The sequence below is a fragment of the Lagopus leucura genome, unplaced genomic scaffold (genome assembly GCF_019238085.1).
Source record: "Lagopus leucura isolate 7727_CA_CO unplaced genomic scaffold, USGS_WTPT01 Super-Scaffold_100024, whole genome shotgun sequence".
Taxonomy (NCBI): domain Eukaryota; kingdom Metazoa; phylum Chordata; class Aves; order Galliformes; family Phasianidae; genus Lagopus; species Lagopus leucura.
In genome coordinates, this window is record NW_024962276.1 from 3,179,787 (window position 1) to 3,196,119 (window position 16,333).

A 16,333-nucleotide genomic window follows, 5' to 3' on the forward strand; every position below is an offset into this window, starting at 1 on the left:
GCCGTGTAACGCAGTGTCTGTTCTTTGTTTGCTGTTCTTTTCCTCGCTGACTGTTAATTGCCTCAATGTGCACTGAGACACCCAAGGTTTCCCCCATGAATCTTCATTCTCTGTGCCTGTAAGTAAACCTGCTTGTCCTCGTGCATCTGCTCTTGCACCAAACTATGCAGGACACGTAGGACTGGAGTCTTCTTTTAAATTCCAGCCTTGCTGTTTACATTCCAGCAGCCTTATCCTAAAAACAAAGTTTTACCCTGGCTGCCCCTTGGTTTCGGTGCCTGAGATGTTTACTGAAATCAAATCTGGGGCCCCGGGTGCTGCCCCACGTGGGGCTGAGATGTGCCCTGTACCGACAGGGCTGTCAGCAAAGGTGCCCACCTGCCCCCATTGCTCAGAGCTCATGTACTGAGCTCTTTCTACCAAGGAAAGCACAAGTAACAGAAAGCTGCTCCTCAGCTCAGTCCTGCTTCCCTGTCTGACCTTCTGTAAATCTTGCTGGTTTTTTCATGTTTGCAGTGCAAATACACAATATTTAAGTTTGCGTTGCGTGAAGGTGGGGGGGGAGGGGGGAATCAGTTCTAGAAAAGCTAAAGAAATAGGAAATCAAAGTGACTGCCAATATTTGTCTTCTCCAAGAAGTGCGATGGCAGCATTGCTGGCAGGAGGAGAGACCTCCCATGTGCCTATGGCCAACTCCTGGGGCTGCAGTGCTTATCTCTGATTGAACTACAGAAGGAATTAAGGTGTGACTTAACACACGTTCAGAAGCAGGCTTGGGATGGGTTTTATTGCCCTGCAACCCAAGCACAGCAGCTATAGGAGCTTCTCAAATCAGCGTGGCTTTCTCTTGTGCCCATTTGCAAAAGCACTGAAATAGAGCTGAGTTCCTGAGTCAGGAGCAGCACTGAGTCAGGAGCCCTTCAGCTCGGGATGATCTGCAGCTCTTCCTCACATCACCCACCCACGGCCATTCATTAATCAGAAATGTCAGTGGTTCTGCTCAGACCTTGGCGTCGCATTGCTCTGATTGGGCTTTGTTCCTTCCCAGCAATTCTCCGTACTTACACAAATGTTTCCATTCCTTCGTTGTATGAGAGTTAATAATTAAAAGAGGAAAAGAGCTCTTGGCGTTTCATTGGCCAGTTTGGGATTTTATAGCACACCCTTCTCGCCTTGCTTTGAAAAACCCCTGTTTTGTGCTCACAACACCCCATGCCGTGCCAAGCATGGTGCCTGGGGACACCTCTACTTCTTGATGGCATTTTGCAGGGTGTGCTCCGGGCTCCTCCGTTCCAAGAGTGACACGAATCTCCACCCGGGGAGCGCAGTGCAGCTGTGAGTTCATTCACACCACGAAGTCAAAGGGTGATTCCACTCCTGTGTGAATTTTGCACTGATAACGCTTAAGGCTGCTGATGGTTTATAGCTTTCCTTGAATTAAATTTGCATGGAGGCAAGAAGGGCTGTGCATGGAGGAGCGTGTCCAGAAGGGCTCAGCATGGTGACACAACCACCGCCACTCCCCAGCAGTGCCACCACCACCGTCGGTCCCCGTAGGGCGCAGGAACCCTAAGAGCTATTGCTGGCTGCTGCTGCAAGAGGATTTCTTCTGCAAAGAAATGAAACAGACAGTTGCTTTCCAGCTTGTTCCTGCAAACACCCCGAGCCCTCGCCAGGCAGCCGTGCTGGGAACAGCCTGTTCTATGGGACCGGGAAGCGCCTGTTCCCAGTCAGGCGATGAGCAGCACAGCCCGGCTGCCACCCCCACAGCTTCCAGCTCTCGATGGCAGCAGGAGGGGGATCGGCTTTTACATGGCCTGACAGCGATAGGACGAGGGGGGATGGCTGTAAGCTAAAAGAGTGGAGATGCAGATTGGATGTTAGGAGGAAATGCTTTACTCAGAGGGCTGTGAGGCCGTGCAGAACGGAGCTGTGCGAGCCCCATCCCTGCAGGTGCCCCAGGACAGGTGTGCACCCTGCGCTGCTTTTTTGGCTCCCCAACCCGCTCGTAAACCACCCTCGCTGTACACGGAAGGGCTTTGCGCAGCCTTTTGTCAACAGGGCCGTCCCATTGCTATAGCTACGGCCCCTCTGCTGCTGGACACACCTGTTTGTTTTTCCAGCTCCCTTCTATTGCCCTCAGATTTCTCTGCCACCTAAACAAAAATAAGGAGAGGAGCATTGCCCCGGCCCTGTGCGGGGCTCTCTTTGCCCACTCGTACATCAGGAAGCTGCCTGTTCCCCCAGGACCTGTTCTGTGCAGGCACACTTTGTGAGCTGCTCTCCGCACAGCTCTGGATTTCTATTTTGTACCCTTAAAATTGCTGTGCTCACGGTGGCACGGGGATGGCGTGGTTGTTGTGATGTTCCCAGGTGACTCAGTATCCTTGGAACCGGAATGGGGATGGAGCAGGAATTGCACAGATGCACAATGGGTTTTCCTCATGGAATATTTTCCTTCTCCTGCAGAAAACCCTCCACAATGTGGATATAACGCCCACCCAGGCAGCAGGATCCATTCTGGATTCTGGGTTTGGCACTGCTGCCTGGCATTGCTCATCAAACACCTTGATCCCGTGCTGACCTATCACTGGGAGCCTTCTCAGGTGGTTGCATCTCTCCTTAGGAGCATCCCAAAACCCCACAAACCATATGACTTCAAGCACTGCACCTCTACGTGCCCAGGGAAAACATCCCCTCCATGTGCAGACCTCACTCCCGTGTGTTCTATGGAGCAAATGAACCCAAACGAAGGCACTGTGGTCCCAGAGGTGGGAATGGGGTGGAAGGATTTGGCCCTACGTCTGCCAAAAGGTGGGAGCTGGGAAGGAAATAATTACACCAAACCTCTTCCTTCTTCGTCCCAAATATTACTGCTATTTGTTGTCCCGCTGCTTTGCTGCTTCGCTGCTTCTAAATATTTAATGGGCTTGAAATTGAGTTGTTTTTTTTTTATTAAGGTGATGTATTGTGTGCATGGTGTGTGTGTGTTGCCATCTGCAGAAATAAAGACTTTTCATCATAGAATCCTAGAATGGTTGGGGTTGGAACCCCCCAGAGGCCATCTGCTCCCATTGCCTGCAGTGCACAGGGGCACCCACAGCTCCATCAGCACTCAGAGCCCTCCAGCCTGACCCTGGGGTTCTCCTTGCGCTGTGCTACTGAGCTCTCACACCTCGTCCACCCCGAACATCGGGGCTGAACATTGCCTGAGATCCCAGCTGCTGGGATCGAAACACACCGCGTCCCCAGTGCCTGCAGGGACGAGCTCAGGAGCTGCACACGTGGAGCACAGGCACACATCTGGGCAGCAGCTGCTGGGGATGGAGGTGAAAAAAACCCTCCAGTCTTTTTGCAAGAAATTGCTCTGATTCCTTTCAGTGCTTCCATGAGGCTGAAGGGAGAGCAGTGACGGAGCACCGCACGGCCGCAGCTGCCGATTCACCCTGCAGCCCAATTTATCTTGTAAAAAAAAAAAAGAAAAAGAAAAAAAACATCCAGTTTTGATAGTTCAGATTTCCAGCAATGGAAAATTCACGGCAGCCCCGGGGCCGGGGAGCCAAGAGCAAATTGGCGGAACTTGTTGAAAAAGCGTCCCTCGAGCTCTTTTCCACTGGAAAATCCAAAAGCTTTCTAAAACTGTTGATTTCTCATAAAACCTGAAGCAAAACACTCTTGGGGGGGATAACAGGGGCGAGAAAAGGTCTTGACAATGTTGGAGCAGCCCGTGTCGCTCTGTCAGGACAAATATTTACATTTTTTCCTTGTCAAGTTACCCTTGTTTTGAAAGCGTTTGTTTTATTTGCAGCTCCGTTACCACACTTTGAAAAACCACAAAGAAAACAAAGTGATTTTGCAGAAATACGATGTTCTGGCGTACGCAGAGCGCCTTCATTTTTTTATTTCTTCCTCAATTTCTGTGAATTTTCCCTGGGAAAGCTGACATTTCGGAGCCTTTTCCGAATGAGAAATCCCAGCACTGCCTCCAATCCCCCTTTGCTGAGCTGCGTCTCGCAGGAGCAACAACTCTCAAAGGGTTAACGAAGGCTTGTGTAGGATTGGAGCCATCTGCATCGCTTCCTCCCCGCGTGCTCAAAGCCTCCTGGAGCAGATGCTGCTCAGGGCTGTGTGGCATTGCTGTCATTAATGAAATACAACCCATCTATAGCACTACAGGTAGGGGCTGCACCGTGTGCGAGTGTTGTTTCTATAGGAAAACTTTTCTTGCTTGGGAGTGGGTGTGCACGGCCCCATGCAGGTGATGTGCTGTCCTGCCCCATGTGGGGACTGCAGTGATTTCCTCGTTTGGGGAGAAGATTTGGGTAGTTTGAGAATTTTGGTGATTTGTGCAATTTAAGGCTCAGAAAAGGCTGATAATCAGCTGGGTGAACAACAGAAAAATGGAGTCCTGTGGCAGAATCCAAGTGCCAGCTTGAGGTCTAGGTTTGGGATGCAGATTGCCATTTTGGCATTCCCAGAGTGGGATGCAGCAAGGGAGGCACAGATCCCCCAACATCAAATTTGGGATGCCACTTATCTAGGGCTCCCAACACAATCCATCCTAAAACCCAACACCTTCCCCTCCTCAGTCCTTTCCTGCCGTGATGACAGTGTGCTGTGATGCACTGGAGTTCTGTTGGATTGGGTTGTCTTGGGTTAAGTTGCGTTGTGTTGGGTTATGTTGAGTTGTGTTGCGTTTTTGTTGAGTTGGGTTGGGTTGGGTTATGTTGGGTTGAGTTGTGATGAGTTCTGCTGGGTTCTGTTGTGTTATGTTGGGTTGGGTCATGGTGAGTTGTGTTGGGTTGTGTTGGATTGGACTCAGCGTGGCTGGGCTGAGCTCTCTGCTCACCCTTTGGGTTCAGCCCTTTGTGCTGGCAGGGATGTTCCTTTGACATCACCTCTCCTGAGTGCTTCCTTCCTCCCATCCGCTCTGACAGCGCTGCTCCGCCGCCTCCTGCCCAGCAGCTGTTCTGTAGCACAGCGATTTGACTGCTTGGTGACGATCCATCCAGATGGAGCAGGGCTGATGGCCTCCTTCTGCCATCTTTTTTCCGTATACAAATCCTGTGCTGAAGCAGAGCAGCCGAATCCTGTCCCCACATACAGCCCTGCTGCTCCCAACCTTGTCATACTCCCAGTTAAGCACTTTGCAAGCCTGCTGACCCATGCAGATGTTAATTGCTGTTGCTGGGGATGCTGTTTGTGTGGGGAAGAGCAAGATATTATCCTGAGCTCTAACAACCCTATTGAGGTGCAACCCTGCTGCACCGTTCTACTCCCAAACGGGCGGCTTTTTGAATTCATTTTGCCCCCAGATTTGCATCTCTCCATCAGCACAGTGACCTCCATCAGGGACAAGAAATGGCTCTGCCCAGCAACTCTCATGAAGGGTTCTGCATCACCCCATGCTCCAGCCATCCCTATTGGTGCAATCTCCACAAGGGCCAAGAAATGGCTCTGCCCAGCAAACCCCATGGAGGATTTTGCATCACCCCATGCACCCCATCGGTTCTCTGGGGCTGCAGTCACAGTGCAGCACTGGCACCTGGGCTGGACAGCATTTGCATTGAAAATCCCATCTTTGAAATGCAAAAGGCACCCGGGCTGCACGCAGGCGTGCTGATGCAGCGTGGAGTTTACAGCACCGCCTAAATATTTACGCAGAAAGCTTTGTGTTCTCCTCTGCTCCTCAGTCTGGGGGCATCAGTTTCCTGTGAGCGGGGCAGTCCCAGCGGCCACAAAAGGAACACAGAAAGGCTCGGTGCCCGGCGCACTCCTCCCACAGGATTTCTCTGCTTTCAGTGCCGTTTCCGAGCACTCGTCGCTCCTGCGCGAGGGGAAAGTTGGCAGCTCCCTGCACTATTGTCCACCACCTTATGAAACTCACGGATTTGGGCTGCGTTTCTGACCCAGTGCCTTATCGGGGCTCTGCATCCTGCTGGCACCGCGCTGCGCCCCGCTGCAAAACGCACGGCGTGCAAAATGCACTCTGTGAAAAACACACCGTGCAAGGTGCCGCTTGGCTCCTCGTTCAGCTTGCAAAGGGGAAGCACCGCTGCTTTTGAGCTCTGTGCTCACCCCACAGTGTGACCCTGACCCTGTGCAGGCAATGAGCTCGGGGAGGGGACTGCCAACGCAGGGGAGCCAATGGGCCTTATGGCTGCAGCAGAACTCATGCTGACTCGCAGACTGTGGAGGAGTTTTATTTCTTTATTGGTGATTAATGGCAGTGTTTCGTTTCTAATGGAAGGAAATAGAGAGGAAATGGTTTCTCACATTCATTTATCAGGGATTTGTTTAAACGGCGCTGGAAATAGGTCAGGGCTGTGTGCTTACAAGAACGCAAAGCAGTGGGGATGGGGTGGATGTCTGATGGATGGGCTCCAGGCCTGCCCTGCTGCTGCCCTAGGCGTCAGCCCTTAATGAGATGGGGACTAATTGCCTCCTCATCCCTGTGTGGATAGGGGACATCACCTCTTTGAAGCCCCCTTTTTGCAGGGGGGGATGGGAATGACTGATGTGTGCTGCTGCAGCAGCGCCTGCTTGCAGCTGCCAAAAACCAGTGCCCCCACCAGGTCTGTGTGCTGAGTTTGGGTTATATGGGAGCAGATGGCGGCTATGTGGGGCAGAACATTGGTGAGAGGTGTGGGTGTTAATAGGGCTCCTTCCAGCACCACACTGTGGTCGGTTTGGCGCTGGGGGTGAGTTTGGGTTGAATAGGGGATCTCCAGTGTGCAACATGTTCTGGGTTCTGGACACTGCTCTCTGATGCAGTTCTATGGCAGTTCTATGGGTTCGGATCTCAGGGCTGGGGCTGAGCAGCACAACTCCAGGGCTGAGCTCCAGGCACTGCCCACAGCCCCACGCGCTTTCCTTCCTTTCCATGCAGACAATACCGTTCCTCGTGGCCAGCCTTCCCTGGGCATCACTGCCCGGAGCCCAAAAATCCTAGCAACAATGACATTGTTGGCTATATTTGCCAGGCTCGGGGCTGAGAGGCAGTGATGACACATGGAGCTGGCGGCTCCTCTCCTGCTGCCATCTGCAGTGCCTCCCACTCACTGCCATGCAACCAAACCCCAAGCAAGAGAAGTGCGGGTGCCCCATCCTCGGAGGTGCCCAAGGCCACAAATGGGGCCCTAAGGCAGCGTGAGCTGGTGGGGGCACTCAGCCCGTGGGTTGGAGCTGGATGACCTGGGAGGTCCCTTCCATCTAGAGCTCTATATGTGCACAAACAGCTGTATTTCACCCCACGTTTCCACATTTTTGCAGTCTGCCTGCAGAACACAGACCCCACCGCCGCCATAAACACGGATATTGTTACGCAGCGAGCCACAGTAAATCCTCGACGGCTTTTTGGGATCACTGAGCTGGGCGGTCTTGGAAGGGTCAGAATGAGCTCCTGGGGCTGAAGGAAGCACACAGCTGCTGCTTTATGGCTGTCCTGCAGTGCTGCCCCTGCCCCACTGACCCACACAGCACCAACTGTGCTCCGCCTCAATGGCCCTGTTTGCTTTCTCTTCCTCTTAGTTTCCTTTTCCTTCCTTTTATTTTTCTCCTTTTCTCCCCTTCTTTTTTTTCCTTTCTTTTTCTGCCCCTTTTTGCCCCTTTTTTGCATCTTTTTTTCACTTCTTTCCCCTCCTTTTTTTGGCCCATTTTGTCCTTTTTAATTGGCTCTTTCATGGCCATTTTTTCCCCACTTTTTCACTTTTTTGTACCCCTTTTTTGGCCTATTTTTCCTTTCCCCTTTGGGGCCTTTTTTTTTCTTTTCTTTTTCATTTTTCTGCTCTGTGTCTCTTTTTGCCCTCTTTCTGCCCTTTTTCTGGCCCTTTTTTCCCTCTCCCCTTTCTCCCCTTTCTTCCCACCTTCCCCCCATTTTTTTCTTTCCCACTTCTCCTTTTTACCTTCCCCCCCTTTTATTTCCTACAACCTCCCCTCCCTCTCTCTGCAGCTTCACAGAGGTTCCTCTCCTTTACTCTGCGAACACAAAACAGAAAGAGGAAGGAAGCCGCCATCACTTGGCCCAATGTGAGCTCCATCCCCCACCTCTCTGTGCCCAATATGAGTTTCCTCCACCGGCCCACAGCTGTACCCCACCAGGGCTGCATGCAGCCCTCCCAACCAGGCCTGCGGGGGCCCAGTGCCCTCCTTGCTCTGCCCTGCAGCCTCCTCTCCTCTTTGCTTTTGCTGTTTCCTACACGCCAGGAATCACACACCACAAAGGCTTTGTTTTTTTTTTTTTTTTCCAGGGGGTATTTGACATCAGGGAGAAGAGCCATCGGAGCGTCAGAGTGAGTGTCACGGTGTTCCCCCTCAGTGGATATTAATGGGTTTTCCTCCCTTTGAAAGAGGTCAGGACACAGCACATAAATAAATGAGGATTGCCCAACACAGGTCTGGAACCACAGACAGACACCACGAGTGAAGCGGTCGGGGCAAATGCCAGGAAATTCAGCAGCGAGGCTCAGGGCAGCCCTCAGCACTCCCACTGGGAAATGGGTTTGGGCTGCCCCTAAATGCTCAGGGCAGCAGACTTAGACAAAAATATCAGCATCATTCCAAGCAAAGCGTCTGTCCTACAGGGGGGGAATCCTGCTCCTGGAGGGCTGGAAAGCCCAGAGCACAGTGGGGAACGCAGAGGGGAAACACGCTCTGCAAGGAGCATCTGTATTCATCTTCCAGATGTGCACACATCTGGCAGCAGCTGTGGTTCATGGGCCTTGGTGAGGGTAATCCAACTGAGCACCAAGAAGACAAATCCCAATGGCAGCCAACCCTCCTCCAACACACCCAACTGAGCTCTAAGAGCACAAATCCCAGTGATACCCAACCCTCCTCCAGCACAGCCAGCTGAACTCCAAGAAGACAAATCCCAATGATACCAGCACCCAAACCACACATCGCGGTGGTCCTGAGGGTGTGATTCCAGCAGAGATGGAAACATGACAACCACAGCCATGAAGTGAAAGTTGGCACCTCTTTTGAGGGCATTTTGGTGTTTTTTGGAGCTCCCTGTGGGAGCAGAGCCCTCCCTGTGCCTGCCTGCAGTCTTGGCTTTGGGATTAAAAATAACACCTGGAGCACGGCTCCAAAAGGTCGGCTGGCGCATAGCATTTAGAAGAGCCTCAAAGTGTTATTTCGAGGTGGTTTGTATTTTTTTCTTTTTTTTTTTTTAATCCATAGGAAAAGCAAATATCAAAGCTGCCGCAGAATAAAAAGCCGCTCCTGGCTCAGCTTGCAGATGGGAGCCAGCAAAGCTCCTTCTTTTCCCATTTTCTGGGAGCAGAATAGAGATAAAAGCAAATCTTCCCCAGTGAGGGTGGGCTTAGGAGCAGCGCAGGGCTCAGGTTCATGCCAGTCCCATGCTGCAGCCCCTCAAACCATTGGGGAAAGCAAAGAAATAAGGAGATTTGCCTTTTGTTTTCTTCTGGGGCTGATGCTGTTGCAGCAGTGAACCCCCACTGTGGGGCCTTAGGGCCTTACTGACCCATGGCCCCTCCTTGGCCATTTTGGGGCTGTTCTCTGCAGACCATTTGCCATCACTGTTCAGTACTGGGCTAATTGACTGCTAATAGTTGCCATGAACTGCTTAATTACAGGCAGGGCTGCTGGTGCTACCTTTGCTGACAGCTGGTTCCCGCAGAACTATTTAATTGCTCCCAACTTTGTCAATCTTTAACTTTCTGAGCCCGTGCATCATCTTCGTGCTCCCTTCCAGTGCCAACCTGCAGGATGAGGGCTTGGAATTGAGGTTCTCAGAAGTTACCCAAAGAAATGAGATCGCCCCATCCCTGCAGGTGCCCCAGGGAAAGTTGGATGGGGCTTTGGGCAGCCTGGTTTGGTTGGGGACAACCAGCCCATGGGTTGGAACGGGATGGGCTGTAAGGTCCTTTTCATCCCAACCATTTCCAATGATACCCAGTGCTATGCCATGCAACAGTTGCATAACAACAGGTGGAATTTATTCTCTCTCAGGCTGCTACAAGCTGCACATAAAAGAAATACAGCTTTCTCCCCCAAAAGCTCTTGTGAGGCAGACAGCAACTGGAAGCCACAGGGTGTGGAGCTGCTTCCTGCAGGAGGGCTGGGGGGGGGGGGGGGGGGTATCTCACAGCAGGAAAACCGAATTTAGAGCATTGGAGAGCACAAAGCTGCACTTCCTCCAGGCCCTCTGCTCCGGTGGGATGTGAGAAAGGCATTCTATAAATAATTGCTTGGATAAATAAATGAGGCTGAGCTCCTCCCCACGGAGCTGCTTCCTCCTGCCCGGAGACCCGGCAACACTCCCAGCATGGGGAGCTTGAGGCACTGCATAGAACATCCCATAGGTGTGGGGTGGCTGTTGGGTGGTACCAATGGGCTTTGGGTAGCCCTGCTTTGGTAGATGAGTATGGATGCCCTGTCCCTGCAGAGCCCCAGGGTCAGGCTGGAGGGGCTCTGAGCACTGATGGAGCTGTGGGCACCTCTGTGTACTGGAGGGAGTGGAACCAGATGGCCTTTGGGGGTCCCTTCCAACTCAACAATTCTATGATTCTATGAACTCAGGACGGTGCTGCTGTGTGCAGAGCTCTTGCTGCAAGGAGCCACCATTTGAACTGCAGCACAGCAACACAAAGGCTGCACGTTGTGCAATGGGGAGCCTCTTCCATTGGGCACCAACAGGGACCAACACTGGGACAGAACCACTGCTCATCGTGTGGGCTCCCACGGAGGTGCTGTGCTATGGGCAGAGGAGAATCATGCAGCCCTGAGAGCCCTGACATGCGGTGACCTGGCCGTGTGGTGACAGAGATGCTGTGCCACGTGCACAGGACATTTCCTGCCTCCTGCCCAGCAGTGACATTCTGTGCTGTGTATCTCTCCGGATACATCACAGCAATGGGTGCAGCGGTGGCATTCCATGTGCTGTGGGGTTCCCTTTGTCACCGGCATGTCCCCATCTCAGGGCACGGCTGCTGGGGGTCACAAGCAGCAGCGTTGGGTGGGCAATAGGGGGGTCCCACGCAGCGCTTCGGTGCCGATAAAGCCTTCCTATGTCTTCCGGCATCAGACTGAACGGTGAGGAAGCGGGCGGCTGCTCAGAGAGCTTCACCACAGCTGTTTCCTAAAACTTTGCGATGAAACCCACGGAAGCGGCGGACCGCGGGGCGGCTCCGGGGGAGGCGGGGGAAACGGCAACGGGGCGGAGCGGGAGGCGGACCGGAGCGGGGCTCCCCTTCCCCGGAGGTACCGAGGGAGCGACGGTATCCGAGTGCGCTCTCTGCGCGTCCCCGTCCCCCCCGTTCCCCGCCGGCCCCGGGTTTGCTCCGGGCGGCGCCGGCGGGGCATGGAGGCAGCGCACAGCGTGCCGGTGCGGGACGTGCTGAGCCGCTTCGACGTGACTGAGAGCTGCGGGCTCAGCCCCGAGCAGGTCCGCCGCAACCGGGAGAAGTACGGCCCCAATGGTGAGTGAGTGGGAATGGGGGCACCTGTTGGGTAGGGAGGGGTTAGTGAAGGGTAATTAGCGGGATGGGGTTAATTGGGCTGTTCGCTGTGCGGGGTGGGTGAAGTTCTTCGTTGCCGGAGGGGACGGAGCGGGGATGTGTGCGGCTTCGGGAGGAGCGCCGGTGAGAAAATCGGGATCGGGAGCGCTCGGTGGGGGCTGTGCGGGGCTTCGGAGGCCCGGGTTGTGCTCCGTCCCGGGTCGGAGCGAGTTGTTGGGTCTCCTTTCTGTTTGGTCCTCGTGGCTGAGGGTAGGGAAAAGCTCCGTTTGTCAGATGGGATCGGGGCTGTGCTTCCTCCCGTGCAGCAGTGAGGTGCTCCCAGCGCTGACACCGCGTCCCTGCGGCAGCCCCGAGCAGCGCGCATCCCACCTGCTCCCCGCCCCGGCCGCGTTAGCAGCGGGCAGCCGCAGCCCCGCTCCGTGAGCTGGGAGCCCTCGGCTTTGGGATTCCCTTGCTTTGAGGCCGAGGATCGCTCCCAGACGGGTGCCACAAAGGGACCCTTCCCCAGAGTCCCCGCTGGGTCGGTGTGCATGCGGTGCCCCGCAGTGGGGACACGCAGCAGCAGCAGCGCGGTGGCTTCTCCCCTGTTTGCCCAGGTGAATCATCCCTGCTGAGTCAGGCCCAGCACCGCCTGACGTAGGTGCAAAGCAAAGGGCTAGTGGTGACAATTTGTTGTTTTTTCTATTCCCCCACTCTGCACACACACACACATACCTCCAAGCAATGGCTGCATGCTCACCTCTGTCTGTGGTGCAGCCTTTGCTTCACGCCCTGGGTTTCTTGCAGAGTGCTGGTGCACGAAGGCAGCTGCCTTGGGGACATCCCATGGCTGCAACTTAGATATCGTGCAGTTATCATTAATGTTTTGCAAAACCAGAGAATCATTCAAGTTGGAAGGGGCCTCCAGAGGCCATCTGGTTGCACTGCCTGCGTTGCACAAGGGCATCCACAGCTCCATCAGTGGTCACAGCCCTCCAGCCTGACCCTGGGGGTCTGCAGGGACCTCCACCTCTCTGGAACCCTTTGTGGCTTACTGATTTTTGCTTTAAAACCTCACTCGTGGGCCAATAGCTTTTTTTCCAACGTGGTGGGAGCTCACAGGTTGTGCTGAGGTTGCAGGAGCCTGCACTTGCGTGCCTGGTTTGGGGGAGCCCACTGGGGTTGTGGTGTGGGACAGCACAGTGTCTGTGAAGATGGCTCATGTTAGATGATGTTTTAATTTGAATTTAAATTAAATTTCATCAGCGGAAGCACGAGGCAGTTGTGTGTCTCGCCTGTGCAAAGAGTTCAGAAGGGGGAAGAAAACCCCAATCTCACAGCTCAGGGCAGACCTGTGGCTCCAGTGCTTCCATTTTCATTCATTCATTTCCTCCTGAACCTGAATCAAACTGCCAGAGGTGCCGTGAATCACAACCTGAGACGCACCATCCCCCCCCTTAAGAACCATCTTTTGACATATGCTGGGGAGCTGCTTAAATCCCCCTCTGACTGTTTTTATTTCTGGAGCTGATGCATTTCAAAGAAAGAGCTGCAGAGCTCTGACATCAGGTGAGAAGCAATGACCGTGGATCTTTATATAGAAATGTGTGTGTGTGTATATATGTATTGTTTTGGGGTATTGCGTTCTTTGGAGCCCAGAATGCTGTTTGCAGCCCCACTGCCCACACTGCAGGAGGAAGCAGATATTTAATATCTCCAATTAGTGGGCAGACAGCCGCTGCAGGCTGTGCAGGGCTCTGGGCAGGCATTTTCATGCTCTGAGAGCTCAGCCTCTCCATGTTGCTGATGTTATGCATACACACAACTTTCTTTGCCCCATCAGTAACCTGACTGCATGGCAGCAGAGCCGGCTGCTCGCAGCACAGGGATGTTTCCCTCCCTGTCCCCCTCCCTCCCTTCCAGCTCAGCACAGAGCTGATGGCTCCAACCCATTCCCAACCATAAAAAACAAAACCATGGAAAGATGAAATTTCCCATTTCACGCTGCAATGGTTGTGCTGCCGGCGAGGGAAAGCGGCGTTTTGTGACTCATCTCTCTCTGCTCTGTTCCTCTGCACATCGCCCACCTTTTCCACCCCCGAAACACACGCTCAGCAGGCTGATTCACAAACATGCTACGTCTTCTTTTTGTGTTTTTGTTTTTTTTTTTTTTCTTTTTTCTTTTCCCTTTTCCTCCAAATCGCTTCCCTTAGGGCTGTGATGCTCAGGCATTCCAACAGCACGACTGCACAGCTCCCATCGGTGTGCTGTAGGGAACCCAGCTTTGGATCCCACACCTTCCTCTCAGGCTGCCCAACCTTGCATGTACAGAAACCCCCTCGTCTCCTCATTCTGCTGTTCGGGAGGGATGCAATGCAGCTGCACCCACGGGTGCTGCCTTTCCCTGGGGTTTGCCCTTGGGCTTCCCCTCACGCTCTGTGTACACACGTGTGATATTGCTCACAGTTCCATTTCTGTGCTGTGTGTGCAGAGCACGGTTGAGGTGTTGCTTGCATGGCTGATGCTCAGGGAGTGCTGCTCCCACAAAGCACCCTTCGAATCCCCCAAAATACCTTAACGAGCCCAGTGCGCTCTCATCATCTTTTTCCAACAACTGTTGCTCTCTGCACCTTTCAGTCTTTTCCCAACCCCAGACCCAACTCTGAGCCATTCTGTTGTGTTTCCATGGTCATCTCTCTTGGGGTAAATCCCAAACAGTGAGCACTGGGTCACAGATGTGGGGCAGCGTGCACACGGTGCACCCCCCGATCCAGGTGTTGTTCTGTCCCGCACCTCCTCCATCTGCCTGCTGCTAAAAACTGAGATGAGGTGATGCTTTTTGGGTGAGCTCTTATGATGCTTTTTTCCCCTTGTTTTTCATATGTGCAGACAGCTGGATGAGCCAGCTTTGATTTTTTTTTTTTCCCTTATATTCAGTGTTGGCGCGTTGGGGTGGGATGGTGACACTCCAAAATGGAGCCTTTTTTAAGGGTTATTCAGTGTGTGGGCACACTGTGCCATTATCCAGGTAGGGTCTGGAGGGGACACCCCCACAAGGAGCCCCACATGGGGATTTGGGGCACAGTGAGCTCTCTACAGCACCCCATCCCCATGGAGGCTGCACAGAACATCACTAATGAGTTGATGGTTGGACTGGATGACCTTAGTGGTCTCCCCCAACCTTAACAATTCTATGGTTCTGAAGGTGTAAGCAATGGGATAAAGCACACATTGTGCATGGGATATCGAGGCTGCAAACGCCTCTTTCATCTTCTTTTTCATCTTGGGTAAAAGCAGGCTGCTGCTGGCACAGCAATGGGATGGGTTGGGTTTGGTGCTGCCCGCGGCTCAGAAGGGCAGACCCCATCCCACCTGCAGTTACTGCTGTGCGTGTGATGTTCTGGTGCTTTGTGACTCCAAGTTATATTTCTTAATAAACACCTCCCGGCCGTAGCGTTGGAAGAGGCAACATAGAACAACAACAAAAAGGCAATAATTGAGAAACGCAACGACCCGCTGCTGGAGCCCAGCGCTGGCCGCTGCTATCGCGCTTTACAACAGGTAGCAGCGACGGGAGGAGCTGGGAGCGCTGCTCAGCCGGAGCCAAAGGCAGCAAAGCGGGCTGCGGTCGCGCAGTGTTTCCATGACGCGAGCGGCCGCCGGCGTGGGTGTGTGCGGTGCAGGGGGGGCTCGGGGCTGCTGCTGCTGCTGGGGGTTCGGCCCGGCGCTGGGAGCCGAGCTCTGCGTGGGTTTGGTTGCTGAGTTTTGCTTTTTTTTATATATATAATAAGCTGTTTAAATATCGAGTGAATCCACGCTCTGTGTGTAGCCGGGGGTCGTGGGGAGCTCCCGTTGCTGAGGTTTGGGCGCTTGCCGTCTTCGTACAGAAGCTTTTTTCTCACCTAATTTACGGCGTTCTGTTTTATTCCTTTTAAATTCCGTTGGCTCATCTGCTCAGCCCCACCTGCTGCAGTGCGCCCTTTGCACCGTGCATCCCCGGGGACATCCCTGCAGCCCATCTTCATAGCAAAACGCAGAGCTCCGTGCCTCTTGGAAACCAGAGCCTACAAGCAGCGCTCGTCCAAACCCTCCTAACATTTGAATCCCCACCATCTGCCCGTGTCGCTGCGTGCGCTGATGCAGATGAAGCCATTTGATTATTTTTTTTCCTCCCATTTGCAAGTCGCTATAGGACACCTGTTGGCCCCGAGATCCATTGTGGCTGGGGGGGAAGGGAGGGCGAGGAGGGAACCAAATTAAGAGACGTTGCTGTTCGGTGCTGCGTTTCGGGGAGGAAATCCGCTCTGTGCTCGAGCGTCCCCGGGGTTCCTCCCCGTGTGTTTGTGCCTCGGGTGCTTCCTGTGTTCAAACAGGGCTGGGGGGGAAGGGTGGGGGTGAATGGGGACCGGCAGGCAGGACTACACCCAATACACCCAAATGTAAGGGTTATTGTTTTCTATTTTTTTATTATTTTATTATTATTCTTTTATTATTATTATTGTTGTCATTTTCCCATTTTTTTTCCCCTTACTTTTCCTTTCTAACACCTCCCTTCGCTGCAGGAGGAACGCAGCGCTCCCCGCAAGAGCCAAATCCCCAGGATTTTGCCCCAGAATCACTGCCAAGGCTGAGCCCCCTGCTGCCTCTACCTGCCTGCACTCCCTCCTTTCCTTTCCTTTCCTTGTTTTTTTCTTTTTACATTTTCCATTTTGCAACCTCCGAGTCAACAGAAAGCTCTAAAATAAGGAAAATGTGGTGAGCGATGGAAAAAGCCAAACCAAGCTGCTCCACTGCAGGGGGGACACGGGGGGGCGGGGGGCTCAGCCTTGGCAGGGAGTCTGGGGCGTGTGCACACACGGGCGTTGGGGCCG

The 16,333-nt window shown here is 53.4% G+C and overlaps 1 protein-coding gene across 2 annotated transcripts in view; it reads left to right on the forward strand.

Moving 5' to 3' along the window:
• The first annotated feature begins 11,311 nt into the window (after positions 1–11,311).
• Positions 11,312–16,333, forward strand: part of ATP2A3 (ATPase sarcoplasmic/endoplasmic reticulum Ca2+ transporting 3) — a 36,162-nt gene continuing 31,140 nt past the window's right edge. For both annotated transcript variants that reach the window (XM_042879696.1, XM_042879697.1), the window contains exon 1: positions 11,312–11,444. In XM_042879696.1, the coding sequence (XP_042735630.1) occupies positions 11,327–11,444 (118 nt within the window). In that variant the 5' untranslated portion in view covers positions 11,312–11,326. The remainder of the gene's footprint in view (positions 11,445–16,333) is intronic.